This window comes from Tachypleus tridentatus, chromosome 12 (assembly GCF_004210375.1).
Source record: "Tachypleus tridentatus isolate NWPU-2018 chromosome 12, ASM421037v1, whole genome shotgun sequence".
NCBI lineage: Eukaryota > Metazoa > Arthropoda > Merostomata > Xiphosura > Limulidae > Tachypleus > Tachypleus tridentatus.
In genome coordinates this window covers 110233175-110251188 of record NC_134836.1, presented here as the reverse complement: position 1 = coordinate 110251188, position 18014 = coordinate 110233175, and the positions used below count along the sequence as shown (strand labels likewise).

The 18014-nt window shown below is 34.8% G+C and overlaps 1 protein-coding gene across 1 annotated transcript in view; it reads right to left on the bottom strand.

The window, feature by feature from the left end:
• The window catches only part of LOC143235723 (uncharacterized), a gene marked incomplete at its 5' end in the record, with an annotated part of 40213 nt that overhangs the window by 16453 nt on the left and 5746 nt on the right, over nucleotides 1–18014 (bottom strand). The window contains 2 exons of the mRNA XM_076473931.1: nucleotides 1898–2010; nucleotides 2579–2713. Coding sequence (XP_076330046.1) covers nucleotides 1898–2010; nucleotides 2579–2713 — 248 coding nt within the window. The remainder of the gene's footprint in view (nucleotides 1–1897; nucleotides 2011–2578; nucleotides 2714–18014) is intronic.

The following is an 18014-nucleotide window of genomic DNA, read 5'->3' as shown; positions in this document are numbered from 1 at the left end:
GCCATCCATTCTACAAAGTTTCATCAAGACACTAATAAGTAATAGACTAAAGAAACAAAGTACCTTCTTGAAATATTGGTTCAAAATAATATGGTAGCCTTTACACAGATTAAAAATCCCCTCAGAAGACATTATAAGCTGTCGAATGGTTTTTCACATATCATATATTGAAGTAAGTGAATATGAGGGATTGTTTCAAAAACTTTAAAGTAAATGTGGCCACTGTCTTTAATTCAATAAATAAGCCATATCTCAGTCAAATAAAAAGATACAAGGTTTTTATTTTATATTCTAATTTGTTAATATTGGTAATTTTCCTCCCTCATTTCTACGAAACTATAAACTTAGTATCTTGATATCACAAACATCTAATTTAAATAAGTGCTGCATTCAACATACCTCATTATTTAGGTTGTTGTTCTAATATTTACTTTTAAATTGAGAAATTAACTTGGAACTATTATCTACAATTTGACTCCAAACTTATTGACATAAATTCATAAAATAGTACTTCATTAAAGATCAACAAATGGCCTGTGACACTACAACTTGTTGAGAAAGGGTTAAATAAAAATTTAATATTGTACCATTAGTATAAAAAAACAAAAAACGTTAGCTTATATTTCACTGAGAGAAAAAACAAGACACAAATAAGTATTATGTTTCTTGTTATACAAGTATGTTCATTACTTAATATTTTAAAATTAACTACAATTACACCATTCTAGATGGTAACTTGAGATGAACATCCTCTCTGTGTATCAAACTTGCAAGATGGAATTATTAATTTAACATTAATTCAAGCATCAATAAAATACCAGAATTAGATTGATAATTACAAACTATAAACTATTTAGGACACACAGTTTTCCTGTTTCAATATGCAGTCAATCTAGTATGAAAAAACGTAATTAAATTTATTTTACATATTCTTATGATGGTGATAATGTGACGTAAATTGATAAAGTTGTTATAGAGTTAAGGTAGAGAAAATAACAAATAAAATACAATATTCTGATTTAAAACTCACATTTATTTAAGAACAAGTATTTTCAAACTTAATATGAAAATCACTCTTTACTAAGAACAGTCCACACTGATTCCATGAATATAGATACTTACTGAATCAAAAATATTTATGTAAAAGAATTAAAAATTTTTACTTGTTGTCCTGTAATATTTAAGAAAACAATGCCATATTTTATGAAGATACACCAAACATATAACTTATAGAGTGGAAACTATGATGGTCACTATGAGATAAACAATCACTGGAATCCACCAAGTTCAACAACAGGGTTAAAACAGAAAACTACACAACAAACTAGAACTATACAGACAAATTTGCAAGAAGTTGAACCACAGAAGTGGTAAGAAAATGTGTGATATCCTAATGACAGAAAATTCAGAAATGGAAAAATTCATGGCAGGAATCATCCATCTGCCCTTACAACAATACACAGTATAATTAAAACGAATCTCTGCTTGAACAGAAACAAAGCTCACCTGCAGAGTTCTATGGAACTGAACTGTTTTTGAAAGGTACTGATAAATCATCACTCTAGTACACTAGATGGAATATACAAGAAATGTAGGTTGGAACATCACAGCCTCACAGAATGACAGAAATATATACTCAGAAGTATCTAAGCTTTTATATGGAATAATTACTATAAAGTTAAGAGTATTTTCTGTGGAAAAATTCAAAATGAAACTTGTGAACTGTTGCAAAAAGGGCTGTTAATAGTTTGTTTATAACAGTGCAACAAATCAGTAGTGAATTTCTTAAGCTTGTAACTGCAACCATGTAATAACCAATTAGTCTCAAGAAGGAAAGACAAAATTATAGCAATGTATATTCTCTTCAAGAACACAACTGTAAAAGTTTACAACTTACCTCAATTTCCTCTACATCTCCATCACAAATATCTTTTGTCTCCTCTTTTATCATATCAAACATCAAATTGGTATGTATAGATCTTTCTTCAAAGTAACTAGTTTTTCCTGTAGCTAGAAACACGAACAATACAGACTTCTTGTTAATTATAGCTAATAAATCTTGTATAAAGTGGATAAATGTAAAACTGTGAATAAGTATGATGCCTGTACTGCATTTTATCAAGAACATTTAAAACTTAAGTTATACTGAAAGAGCAATAAAAGGAGACAGTATAATCCTGTCTTAAAACTACAAATATATAAAAAATACAAATGACAGATAAATAAAATCTTACATTGAAAAAATCATATGTGAACTCTACTAACAGTACATAGTGGGTTAATCCTTCATCTCAGTTAACACTTGAATGTTCTCAGCTTTTCCCCACTCACGGATGACACTTTAGAAATAACATTAGGAAAGTGTAAATAGATACAAGTTTATCTAATCAAGGATGAATATAACCACAAGAATGAAACTATTTTATTGATAAACATCTCTGGGACATAAAATTATATCACACATAAAAACTATTAAACAATAATTACAAATTTAGAAATTCCATTAAATTAAAACAAGTAAGTTTGACACTATTTGTGTTATGAAGAACACATTTATATTCTAAGTATATTTGCTTACTATTCATTGTTGTGAAAGTTTCATGTTCATTTTTCTCCAATTTCATATTCAACAAAACATTCTGTTCCTCTTCAGAAAATGGTTCAACCTTCATATTTAATACTTCACAATTATACAGAAGCTTCACTTTATATCCTCATCAAAACTTGTATCTAGACAACAGAGAAATAGATAAAGATTTAAATGTTACATCCTTAAAAAGTGTGACAAAATTTTCAATAATTACACATCTCTAAATTATCATTATCTTGTTACATTTTACATGAAATTAATAATTTCATCTGTTTCACACGTTTATACCAAAATGGTGACATAATTTAACAAAAACGTTTTGAAACTCCTTGTCATTAACAGACCAAGACAACTTTTAAAAAAAGTTTCACATAGTTCAAACTTGTATGTAATGACTGGAAGGTAGCTTTTACTCTTTGTACAAATTGTTATTAGTTGTATCTTGTAAAAACTCTTATTTTATTCACAATATTTTATCAGGTTTACCTAGCATCATCAAATGATATTCAAGAACCATGTAAGGCTGGTGAAATGTCACAATAAACAAAATACAAATATCAAATTGTAAAACATTGTTCATTCTGATATTTAATTAAGGTTTTTATTCTACTATATACCACATATAAAAAACTACACTACAACATGGCAGTACTACAACTACTGAAAAGCCTTTAAACCATTTAGTATGTGAACTGTTGATCATTTCTGTCATTCCATAGTTCATAATAATTTCTATTACAGAATGATTACACAAATAATAAACCCAACATAAGGAGCTTCTTAACATATTAAGTTTAAATATGTTAGTAAGAAAAATTAGACATTTTTTGTAACCTGATTTTTATAATAAATTAGAGAATCTTGATACATTAACAAAACCCATTATACCACACAAACAAAAATCACTCACATTATACATGAAAACAAGCTTAAAATATACATGGAGAAAAAGAAAGTAAACAACTATAAGAAAAGCTGTTGAATGATGAATATAAGCATTATATATCATAATTTTTTTCAATTAATATGTGTTTGATGTTTTTGTTTCAAAGGATTGTTTAACACACATTAATGATTAACTTATAAACACAATCCTTCATATGGCTATGCTTGTTCAAAACTGTACACTAACAATTTGTCTAAATTTCAGTAGTTTAAAAAAACAACACATAAAATATTGTTGAAAAATTAAACTAAAGATAGTACAGGTCAAAAAAGAAATACATATAAAAATGCAAATCACAACAGCATTCATAATGTTTCATAGAACTTACAATGTACATGTACCATACACAAAAGTTTCACACCTTAACATGTTTTATTTCTAAAAGTCATAAAGTTTTGTATGTAGTGGGATGATTGAACGCTAACATTTCAGAACGACCATTTTTTGTTGAAAAATCTTCTACAAAGTTACAATGTTCATGATTTAGTTAAATTACATAAAAAGTATTTTACAAATTCCATGTACATCAGTACTTCCTATTGTATTGCAATATTATCTGATTTTCATACTATTTAGAGCCTGAATGAACACTTATTATTCATTACATTAAAGTTAATGCAAAATTTCTTATTCCTATTAGTGTTACAATACTGGACTCAAACTTACCTTCCAGTTCTCAGAAGTTACAGTCAAATGTAGCCAATATCAACATAATAAACTTTTACTTTAATGTAGTTTAAATCCTGATACTAAAGTAACAGTTGAACAAATATAAATTTGAAATAATATGGAACAAAAACTCTTACAGTTTATCAATATATCACTCTTTACACATAAAAAGCTAAATTACAACTTCAAATAACACGTTCGTCAAATTTTCGCCAAAGACAAACGACAGTCCTAACTTCTAATTTTCATACACCTATTATTAACGGAAATGTATATCGCTCTACTACAACTTATTTCCAGTTTTTATTTCATGACTCATTGTAGACTTACTCGTTTTCTCTTAAGGGATTTAAATATCTCGTATAAATCATGTTTTTCCTGATATAAATTATCTAATAATAATAGTAATACAATTACGTTTTGTTTTCCCACTGTACTATCACTACTGCATTCCATCAATTGTTTCCCTCCCCGCGGCAGTCATACACATGGGTATGACATAAAAAAGACCATCCTCCATAACATATCTTTATCAGTTCTGTTTGTGTAGTTTTGAAATAGCCATTTGTGAAGGAAATTTTTGAAGATTTATTTCTCCACAACTTTTATCATATGCTAATTGTGAGACACGAAATTCACCCACAACATTATACAGTTATACAGAAATTGCAAATACATCCAATGAAATAATTTATGAAACTGGTCTTTGAGACAATTAGCTTCATAAGAATACAGTAACACTCTTAATATTTTTACTTATCTAAGGTTTTAATTCTCCAATTCACAATTATATCATTCCAATATTATTTGGTATTTTCTCTATTGCAGTTTCTCTTTTCCTGTTGTTTTTCTACCATATGTTAACTCTTGTTTAATTATTTTAATTTTAATGTTCTTTACGTATATAATTTATCTAATTAACCTTATTTTCATACATAGGAACTTTTGAGGTCTTAAACATTTTGTTTATATTTACAGTACCATTGCCATGGTTTTCATTGTGATATAACTTTCGGTAAAAAACTTTAATTGTTATATAATGGCTCAGTGTTACATTTAATTTATGTTTTACTTTAATGCACCAAAAAAATAACTCTTTCAAACATGTAATTTGTAGATGCTTCTTAAAATATAGATTTAAAGTAATGTACTCGAAACTTTTAATACACATCAAATTGAATTAAAATACAATAAAGTATTATTAATAGCCGCAGCACTTGAATTAGTGTAAATTAATATTTGAGACATTCTCCCCACATTTTTTTATTGGCTACATTTTTGTGCGCAAGCAATATCAAGCATGGGACACGCCTATACCCGATGGAATTTTTGTACTCATCAAAGGATCTATTAGTGTACTTTTAAATTGAAATTATTTTGGGCAGGATTAAAATAAATTAACATGAGAGGCCTTGCGCAAGGTCAAACAAACAAAATGAATTGATTTGATCTATACAGTATAAAACTGTAATTCGATCTCCAAATCATCAGGAAATATTGGAACCTTAGCTAAATTATGTACTTGGAAAAAAACAACAAACAAACAATAACAATCGGCTAACATGCTCATTCAAATAATAGATGGCCTGGCATGGCCAAGCGCGTAAGGCGTGCGATTCGTAATCCGAGGGTCGCGGGTTCGCGCCCGCGTCGCGCTAAACATGCTCGCCCTCCCAGCCGTGGGGGTGTATAATGTGACGGTCAATCCCACTATTCGTTGGTAAAAGAGTAGCCCAAGAGTTGGCGGCGGGTGGTGATGACTAGCTGCCTTCCCTCTAGTCTTACACTGCTAAATTAGGGACGGCTAGCACAGATAGCCCTCGAGTAGCTTTGTGCGACATTCCAAAAAACAAACAAACAAACAGTATCTTTAATTAATTATGCATCTTAAAAGTTATTTACTGTTTTATACAAAATCTATTATTTTGTTTTGGAATTTCGCACAAAGCTACTCGAGGGCTATCTGTGCTAGCCGTCCCTAATTTAGCAGTGTAAGACTAGAGGGAATGCAGCTAGTCATCACCACCCACCGCCAACTCTTGGGCTACTCTTTTACCAACGAATAGTGGGATTGACCGTCACATTATACGCCCCCCACGGCTGGGAGGGCGAGCATGCTTAGCGCGACTCGGGCTAAACTATGTGTATGATACTTTGATGAAATAAAGTCAATTATTTTAATTTCTGGATATAAGTGTAATAGCCAATATGATAAAACGAACTTTTGTACCTGTATTTCACTTGTCTTAAATGTATTATGTTGAAAGAATTAAATGTTCTCGTATTGTTGAAATGTATCACTTAGATAACATACATATACTGTATGAACTACGGCCCCATAAATACCTGATAATTAGGTATGATAAATATGAAAAGGTTTTCTCTTCAGATATTTTTCTGTTATATCATATATATATATTAAAGAAGTGAAAAATTGTCGACATTATTGTGTTTTATACACAAATATGTGGAAAGGGCATCTGACATACATTATGACCACGCTACAGTATTTTTCTCATTCAAATTATGAATTTAGCTTCAAATTATCTCGTGTGATAATTGATACTGTTTTTTTTACATGACAAATATGTAGTATAATTTATCAGCTATGTTAAAATGTTTCTTTGTTGATACTGGTGTTTATTGTCACTATTAGAAATAGCAAAGTTTTCTATCAGCGGTCAGTGGCGGCGTCAGGTGGGACTTGTGGGCGCTTCAGCCCCCCAAATAAGCCATCCCAAAATATTGTTACCTACATATATTCATAAAATATGGAAAACACAATAGTCGTTGTTGCTTAACAATCAACAACAAAGAGACATAGATCTGAAGAACTCAACGTCTTCATTAAGATGGAAGTATGTGTCATGCATCACATAGCAACGTACTGAATGCACTGAAACTCATGCGCTGTATTGCCGCTCCATGTGTAATGCCATTCTATCTTGAGCTTTGACAAAGATTAGACAACCACGTTGATTTTACGTTACAACAGATCATCAGGGATTTTACTTGATAAACTAAAGGTTTCACAGGTATTTACCAATTAATTTCATTTATCTTTTATTGAAAAGTAAAACATAGCATGCATGTATAAGTGTATCGCCTGTAAGAGAAATTTCTTATATCAGAAGCTTCTCAAGACATTCTCGCGCAACAGCAGTGGTAACAACTGCACCAGCAACCTTGCTGTCATATCAGTAATCTCCAGGAGGGCAAAATAACTCGATATTGATTCTGTTATAGACACATTTGCTGCCAATCACCAGAACAGGTGCATTGTTTTGAAGTAATATTGATTATAAACATAACATAATGAAAGATAGTTAGCCTGATAGTGACCTTACTTTTTCTCAGAATGTATTAACTTCACATGGAATAATTCGTTTCTGCTATGTAAACTGTGTCTTTATGTTATATTTCTTTTGACTTGTAGCTTTCCTCTTAATGGTATATTAAATGTTCAATCTAAGCTAATCTTGATTTTCTTTATTATTATGTATTACCTTGGGTGGAACTTAGGTGAGGTTCCTCTTTTACATATATGCATATTTTTATAAACAGATTATTTCTAATTTGGAATAATGAATTATTAACCAGTGTATGAGTTTCCAATGAAAACTGCATTGAAAACGCAGTTCTAAATAGCACATCTTTCTGAAATGTACCTTGGTATTTACATTATTATAATTTACCATCTATACTTCATATTGATGGCATTTTGGGAAGCCCCTCCATAGTTTACCTCATTCCCCCTTCAGCTCCAAAACGAAAATATACTGGCGCCGCTACTGTCAGCGGTAATAATATTTATATTCGTAGTTTTCTACGTGACATATATCAATCATCATTTGTGATGCTCATTTCTCTGTATAGCTACAGCCCAAAGTAGTTATGTCTGTGGAAAATCCAACTCTTTCAGGCCCAGTATGGCCAGGTGGTTAAGACACTCGAGTCGTAATCTGAGGCTCGCGAGTTTGAATCTCAGTCACATCAAACGTGCTCGCAAGGAGTGATCTTTATCTTTACATTATAATACTCCATAGCTGCAAGGAACAACCATATCTGATAGTACGGATATTCGAACTCGCGACCCACATATTCCAAATTAGTGCCCTAACAAACTTGCCTTGAAATTCAGATATTAAATCTTTTGAACCTCTTGCAACAACTTTTCTATTGCTTAAAATTGGCTAAAGTGCTTTGAAAGTAAATTCAATCTTTACATAAATTCGAAATAGTGTATAGTTTAATTATTTGTTAACAACTTATATATTTTCAGAACGATTATTTTTCACATAAGATATTGTATTATTCCTCACCAAATTCATGAAGTCACTTATTTGCCTTCATTACGACATGAAAATAACTTGCTAACGATCGCGTAAACACTTTAAAATTCTAGTTGTAGCATTGTGATATATACTTTTCAAACGCAGACATCAAACTTATATCCAACCAAAGAAGTTACTACGTTTTATTTAACAGGATAGAATTTTCTGCCAGATGATTAGATTGTTCACGATGCGTTATCTGCGTTCTATCCACCATAGGTATCGAAACCTGATTTGTAGCATTGTGAATCGTTATGCATACCACTGTTCCACTAGGGGGCTAAATGAACGGAACAGTATTATCTGTATTCCATAATCTTACATAAAATATAATTCCTACGCGTTCTATGTGTTTGAGCTAAAGAATAAAAGTAAACACGAAGTTTAAAAGGTTGGTTCTTTGTTCATTTATGCATTGATACTGATTTGTAATTAAGTTCGTAATTTCAGGACAAGCGGGTTGTATATTTTCAAGAAGTAATACAAGATGGAATAAAACTTTTACATCTAAGTAATGTTTTGACCTTTATTCTTTAATCATATGGCTGTAAGTTATTTTGTTTTGGTAAAAAGAAAACCTGTTCTATTGTCACTTTCAATTCGAAAATAATGAAAACAAAAACTAACACATCGGGTGCACCTGACAACACAGAACACCGGTAAAAACTGTGTAATACATTAAAGAGTATTAGAAATATTCAATTTCTAACGACAACGTTTTTGATACGATGCAATACCATTTAATTATGGTTTATGGAAATTTATAATTTAAAGTAGCATTGATGTCGATCGAAAATGTGATGTGTTGAGGATCTTGCCGTTTCCTATGGAGCAAATTTAAACATCCTTAGTTTTTTTACGATATAAATATCACGCAAGAATGTTCCATCACTATTGTGTTCAAACTCAGTCCAGTACATCTTGGGGTAGCTACTGTAGAATGTTTGATTTCTTTCGAATTTCCCACAAAGTTACTCCACGGCTACCTGCGCTAGCTGTCCCTAATTTACCAGTATAAGATTACAGAAGTCAGGTAGTCATCACCATCCAATGTTATCTCTTAGGCTACTCTTCTACCAACGAATCGTGGGATTGACTGTCACATTATAATGACCCCATGGCTGAAAGGGCGAGTATATGTGGTGTGATGGGTTTTCGAACCCGTGACCCTCGGATAACGAGCGTAGTGCCTTAACCACCTGGCCATGTCAGGCCACTGTAGAATGTAAGATAAATGTACATTAAAACCTGAGCTCGGTACAAATGACCAGTTAGAAAACAACGTGGTTGATCTGTCAGTAGTTAAATGATAATTGTTAATAATTTAAAAATATCTAAATCTGTTCGAAAAATACGAGATAAAAAGGAATAGTGCGTAGATTTCCTATTTCAGTTCCTTAGAAATCATAAGTGGGTAACTTATAGTAAAACGTTAAATTTAATAAATACCGTATCAGACAACGAAATGAAATTATTTAAAAAATAAAACTGTTATAAATTTTTTATAGGGGTAAAGTTTCTAAAACAAGCGACTTCACTTTGGTCAAAAATATACAGTGAACTTCCTCCAAGTAGTACTTGTTTTGTTGTACATTTAAATAATAATTTGATACAATTTTGTGTCTGGTTTTATATATCCTTTATGAAATATACATTACACACAGTGAAATACTGTTAAGGAGAGCTAATATAGATAGTCAATGTACTTGTCACAATAAGCTCTTCAAGTGTAAATGGACTTACATTGCCATATTTCTCTGAACAAAAAACAAATTTATAATACATGCGTAATTGAATATAACATAATAACATATGGATGGGTAGGGACTTACGGGCCACCCTGTAGAATAAATACATATTTATGTACTGCGGTTGTTGAGTGTAGCATTCTTCTTGAGTAGGTACCTACAACTTCTTGGTGATATATAAACAGCATGCACTCCACCTGTTTACAAAATAATATATACTTTGAAAACTAGTTTAACGTATACAGAATAAGTTCTTTATATTGATCATATGAATATCATAAACATTATGTGATTCCCATGTCGAACAATTTTTCCATATTTTCACTACATAAGAATCTGCATATAAATGCGCAACTTTTTTTTTGTTTTGTTTTTTCTTTCGTTTTGGTTTCTCGTCGATCACTAAAGCTGAGTAGACGTCTCTTCTTTAGCTCCCTAGATATAGTGTGATTTTTGCTTTGTTTTGACTCTTGATAAACAGTCCTTATTAGGACTTTGACTAAAGCTACGAAGCAGAAAAAACGTCTCCAGACAGACGATGTAGCTGTTTCAGCGTTTTCAGCGATACAAAGACTGCGTATACGCCGCCGGGCTGCTAGGAAATCTCTCAACAAATCTGTTGACTCTGCAGACCGTAGTCTAAATTCGTTATCTTCCACGGACGATCCCGTCCCTGTAGACTCTAACAAGCGCAAGGCCACTTCTTCATCGCCTCGTCGTCCAGCCTTAGCCCCCTCCACTTCTAGCAAGAGTGTACCACCAGAAGTCTGTGAGTCTTCACCTACTCGTCAACCCGTCCAGTCGCCAACAAACAAGTCCCCAGTCAGGTCTGCCAATCCTAAAACTCCCCCTGCTATCATCATTGAAGGTTTTCTAGCTTCTTACCGCCAGCGCGACGTTGCTCAAAAGATATTAAAAACCTTTCCAGACATTTAATTCACGGAAATAGGAAGACTCCCGAAGGAGGGTATAGTCATAAAGTGTTCTCATCCGAGACACTACGCCAAATTATTATCTCCATGGCCCGGATTCCCATTCAAAGAATCCAAAATCTCGACGCACGTTCCTGGTGAACCTCAAAATAAGTTTTACGAGGTTGTACGTGGCATCCCTTTAGACCAGGGGTGTGCAACATTTTTCGTCGGTGGGCCATATAACCAACTTCATCAATCAAGCGGGGCCACTTAAAAAAACAAGCTTATTCGTGTACATGCACAATAAATTAAAAATAATTCTCAAAATGCAAGCAATAATATTTTATATTTTTGCATGAGTGATCATTTTAGTGCGACACTTGAAATTTAGAGTCCTTGCAGAGCTTGTCAATATCAGCTTTGACAGAAGTGGTTGCCACTCTTAACTGACTGGTCAAATGTTCATCAGTCAGCTGACTTCTACATTTGGTTTTGATGAGCTTCATTTTGGAGAAAAATTGCTCACAGCAGTAGGTGCTACCAAAAAGGGAGGCAATTCTTTGTGCATGACGGGACAAATTGGGAAACTTTTCACGTACACAGAGTTTGTAAAAAGTCTAGCAAACTGTTTTCAGAGAATTTCCTTTTAGTGTCCATGTCAGCCTGCAGTTCAATGAGTTCCATTTGGCAATCATCAGGACTGTCTTCCACTGCCAAATCAAAAGGTTGAGCGAACAATTTCAATCTAATTTCAGTTTGTCTGAAATCTGGAAATCTGTTTGCAAACTCATCACGCAGCTTTTGTACACTGGTTCCATATTTGGCGCAATCCAGATTAGGAAATTCCAGTTTCCTGGTTGCAAGACATGTAAAATGGGTCAATATGGCTTTTCTCAACTGAACCTGGAAAAGTTCCAATTTCTTCTCAAAAGCACAAATATGCTCAAACAACTTATTCACAAGTTGACTTTTCCCTTGTAGTTTTAAGTTTAAATCAGACAGATGCTGTGTAATGTCTGTGAGAAATGCTAAGTCATTCAGCCAGTTCTCATTGCTCAAGAAGTCCACATTCTGACGTTTGCTCTCCATGAAGAACTTAATCTCCTCTCGCAGATTCCAGAATCTCTTCAAAGTAGCAGCTCTACTAAGCCAACGTACAGCAGAGAAGTACAAAACATCTGAATACTCACTGTCCAGCTCATCTAAAAAAGTTTTAAATTGTCGATGATTTAATCCTCGTGTTCGAATATAATTTACGCATTGGACGACATTTTTCATGACTTCTGCAAAATCCAGAACTTTGGTGCACAAGCTCTCTTGGTGAATAATGCAATGGCTTACAACTACGTCTTGTGCTCCAATTGCAGTTAGAAATTTCTTGGTGAATCCATTTGTTCTACCTGTCATGGAAGGAGCACCATCTGTTGTAACACCACATAATTTATAAGGATTCAGTTCAAACTTTTCTACAACCTTAAGCACTTGTTCACAAATATCATGTCCTGTGGTTGTGGAGGAAAGGCTTGCCACATCTAATAACTCTTCGAAAACATCAAAGCCTGCAGTAACAGCTCTGATGAAAATGACAAGTTGGGATGTGTCATTGATATCAGTGCTTTCATCCAAAGCCAGACTGAAAGCTTCACACGAATTCAATCTCTCTTTCAAAGTTTCTTTGATGTCCTCTGAAAGATCTTTTGTCCTGCGTGAGACAGTAAAGCGGGAAAGGCTAGTTTGCTCCACTAAATATTTTTTCTCTGGACATGCATATTCTGTGAATATTGTTAAACAATTTTTAATAAATTCTCCATCACTGAAAGGCTTTCCCTTTTCTGCCATACATTCACAAAGCTTAAAACTCAGTTTTGTCACCAGTTCTGAATTTTTCTTGAAAGTGGTAAAAACACCTTGTTGCTTTTCAATGGATGTTTTTAAATGTTCAATTTTGTCCTTTCGTGCCTGACCAACAATTTCATCAAACTGGGAGGAGTGCTTAGTTGCGTAATGTCGCTTAATATTGTACTCTTTCATGACTGCAATTGTAGTTTGACAGACGAGGCAGACAACACCTTGATTATGTGGGACAACAAGATATTTTGTGCACCATTCACTGTTGAATAACCTTCCCTCATCATCAATTTTTCGTTTCTTAACTGCTGACATTTTACTAGCCCTGAAATCAAAACAAAAATTATTCTCACGAAAATAGCAAAGTAGAAAAAAACATAGAATTTATTTACACATGGAACCTCTTATGGACAGAAACACATGTTTCTAAATTGGCATCCCGATCATAGCCTTCCGGTACTTAAATTAATTGAGAATAGCAAAATACAGTGTGACCTCGCCTATTCGCGGTTCGCCATTCGCGGCCCCGCATATTCGCGGGTTATGCGCGAACTGCGTTTTTGTAGGTCACAGAGACTGAAAGGGCTTTTCGAGGAGATTTCTGTTGTATTTACTCAATCAAGCCGTTTTTTCAATTGTCGTCTTCACCAAACAAGATTGGACTGCTATTGGCTGACTGCCTCAGCTTCCCCAACAACGCAAACGGCAAAGCACAGCCCGGTAACGCACGGTACAATTTAGTGAAATACATAACAGTATGCAATATTGCTACATTATTACTGCATCAATGAGTATAAGTATCATTAGTGTTTGGGAAGCATTTCATATAGTATATAATCGCATACATATACGTTTTAAAACTGCGTCCAATATTCGCGGTTTTCGCTATTCGCGGGAGGGTAAAGAACGTAACCCCGCGAATAACGAGGTCACACTGTACATAGAATCAGATGCATCTGAAAGCAAAAATTTTAATAAATTCAGTAAAGTCACAACAATATGCTAAATAATAATCAATTTACCTTCAATCTCTTGTAGTAACTGTAAAAGGTAATAAAATTTTCACCAATAATGAATGACGGACAGCAGAGGTTAGGGAAAATTGTCGCCAGCGGGCGAAGGCGAGGTTCAGGACATGACGTTGAGTCGTAGACAATAGTGCTAGTGCACGTCACCTATTCATGCCCTAAGGAGGCCGACCAATCGAATTCGGCCTGCTCCTCTCTAGCAAAGATAATTTTAGAAGTTTGTCGAGTCGAAGCCTGGGAATCCCGTAGGATCGATGCTTTTAAAAATATTCCATTTGCGTTGGATTACAGATCAGGCCACATGGTTAGATTACAACAACTAGGGCCACACTAAATGGCTTGGCGGGCCGGGTTGTGGCCCGCGGGCCGCCTGTTGCACACCCCTGCTTTAGACATTTTCACAGATGAAATCAAACTTGAATTTGTTGCCATCAATATTAATTCACTCAGTGTAGAAAGGATTAAACTTTTCAAGACCGAGCATCCCTGCCCCTCTTTTGAAACTTGCCCTCGAAGATCAAGTTATAGCCAATAGCCTCGTTGCCAACGGTATAACTCGCTGGTTTGCTAAATACCCTGTCAAGACAGCTAAAATTTCGTCAGTGAATGCTGTCCTCCAGTGTTACAACTGTCAACGTTTTGGTCACATTCGTACCGCTTGCAAACCTTCTCAACTGTGTGTTCGTTGTGGAGGTCTTCATCACGTAAGTAACTCCCCAAAAGCCCCGTCTGGAAACCACTTGCAGCGACTGTAATGCTAATCACGCTGCATCCTACCATGGCTGCTCCAAATATCAACAAGTATTAGAACTGAAAAAGTTGAAGCTTAGTAAACCAGCACTCACGGCTGGACCTTCTATTGATTTCTCCAGCCTTCCTGCGACAAATACCAAGCCCATCCAGGCACAGAATGTCGATGTCCAGAAGCCCTGAAATCACAGAGCTCAAATGTCAACAGGACTGAAGCACAACAAACCTCAAAGACTAACCAAAGGAATTCCAGGACATGCTTGATCCGGCTATAGTTACTTCTAACCTTCTGTCTTATACTTTTGATTTTCAAGTTGACGATCACATTGGGAGTGATCACCTTCCTGTTTCCTTTTGTCTTTTTGATAATTCTATTCGCTCTCCCCCTCCCACATCCCCTACCCTTAACTTTTTTAATGCCAACTGGGATGTTTTCAACTCTATTCTATCTAACATTCCCTTCTATGTTCCTCCCTTTATCTCTGGTTCCCAAGACCGAGACGATCTTGTACTTAAATTCACTAAATGTAGCACTGATGTATTCTATTCTATCACTCCTACTGAGGCCCGCACTCTGCCATTAAACCATTGGACTTTAACTCCTGAAATCCATAGTCATATTACGAAAGACGCCGCTTACGCAGACTTTTTATCTCTACACGCCACCAACATCTTAAAACATTAAACAATCAATCAAATAATACCATTAAACGACGAATAAAATAACAACAACTAATTAAATGGGAAAACTTCTGCGCCTCAATAGACAATTCTTGCAACCACCCTAATGAATTCTGCAAGAAACTTAAATTTGTTTGTAAAACATCACGAAACCTTAACTCTTATAATTTGGTATATAACAACCAAACGGCCTCTACTGACAAAGATAAATGCACCATTTTCGCCGAAGTCCTCTAGAAATCCTTCACTACACCTAACATTCTCACTTTTGACACCACTTATTTCCTCAAAATAAATAATCTCATATCCCAACATCACGAAGTATTAAATCCCAACTTTAGTTTAGACTTTCCCATCCATAACTCCTATATTACCAAACCGCTCACGTTAGCCGAACTAAAAATGTCCATTAAACGACTCAAAATCAACAGCGCTCCCAGAGAAGATGGCATAAATAACCGTGCCATTAAACATCTACCCTTAAACTTTCTAACTCATTTATTTTCTATTTACGATTACACATTTTTGCATGGCAACTATCCTAATTGTTGGAAAACAGCCACAAAAACGGTCATCCCAAAGTCTTCAACTAACTTTTCTGATCCTTCTAATTACAGACCTATTAGCCTTATTAACACCCAAGGCAATTTACTGGAGAAAATTGTTACTAATAGACTTATTTTCTTCGCTGAGACTAATAATATACTATCAAATATTCAGAATGCCTCTTGGCAAAAACGTCAAACTGCTGACCACCTAGTTAGACTTTCCGCATCTCTATTTCAAGCTTTTAACCGGAACCAGGTAGCCGTGGGCGTATTCTTTGATGTCAAGCAAGCTTTTGATTCGGTGTGGCATAACGCTCTCCTCTATAAGCTATTCTCCATGAACATTCCGTATACCTTTATCCGTTGGATAGCTACCTTTTTAAATAACCGTTTCGCCAGAGTTAAAGATAACAATAAACTCTCTCACTCGTTCCCCTTATTGGTGGGAGTCTCCCAAGGCTCCGTGCTCAGCCCTTTGCTATACATTTTCTTTGTGAAAGACATTCCTTTCTCTGCCATAACTCAAATTCATACCTCACAATACGCCGATGACACAGCTGTTTGGAGTACGTCTACTAACCCGGTTACAGCAGCTTATCGTGTTCAGACTACCATCAACTCCATCACGCAATGGTGTGACAAAGGGTGGGTAGCATTCAACCCTCACAAATATCAAGCCATTTTATTGTATAGATGATTTAAAAAGAAAAGAAAAGAATGCCCAAGATACAAATTAAAATCCTTGATATTGTAACCCCCTCTCAAAAATTTGTTAAATCTCTAGGTGTCCATTTTAATTCTAAACTTACCTGGTCAACCCATATTAATATAATTGCATCACGTATCAGTTAACGCATCTCCTTCCTTCGAAGGATTAGCGGAATAAACAAAGGATGTACCCCTCAAACTATTATGTTCACATACAGTGTACATTAGACCGCTAGTCGAATACGGTTGCATGTTACTCTGTACCATGCCCGACTCTCTGACCAAAAAATTACAAGAATTACAATACACGGCTATCAGGACTGCCTTCCTTATACCATGCTACACTCCTTATTACTACCTTGAAAAAAATATACGACACACCATCTGTTAAAACACGTTTACTTCAACTAGCCACTAAATTTTATAAAAAAGCAGTAAACCACAACTCACTTACAGCCCAGTTTATCAATTTATCAGCTACCTTGGCAAAAACACATTTCACCCTTTAATACACTCAACCATATTTGCTAATGTCTTTTATCTCAATTTAGTTATGATTATCTTGTGTAATTATCATTTTTGTTTACAGCTCAGGCACTAACCAGATATATTTTTCGGCATCTGGTTCGTGAAAAATGGGTTTTGCTCGGGGTACTTCCGTTTTCCTTACACAGCTAAATAACCGGGTGTTAGGATTTACAAATCCCTCCCCTCGTGTTGTTTTTAATGGAGTCAATATTTAACCTCTCGCGAAACATCAATGGACCTTCACCACCAGTTGACTGCATAATCTCGTTAACTTTAAATTTTCTAGGTATAGCTATTAATCATCACTCAAACCATTACGAAGATAACCATCGACGCGACAGCACAAACTGAAAAACAATCTACCTCCACGCAGAAAACTCAAACCAAAATCTCGAGAAGAAACAAAGCATCACAGACCAGCGAAGAAAAACTCACCGAAGAACAGCCAGTAGTTCCACCACCAAGACCACGTTTCTCAGTTGCACCAATGGGCTTCAAGTGTGGAAACAAGTTCATGATGAACTTACCACCCGATCTACAAGACTGCAGCTAACAGTTTCCACGTACACCATCAACGTAGTTCATCAGTTGTTTTTTTTCTTTTTTCTTTCTTTCTTTCCCAGCTACTTCCGGGAACGGTCTGGGTAGATTATTCGGCGCCCAGGCCGTGAAAGTGGGTTTTCTCGGGGCACTCCCGTTTCCCCCCACAGCAAAATCTCTGG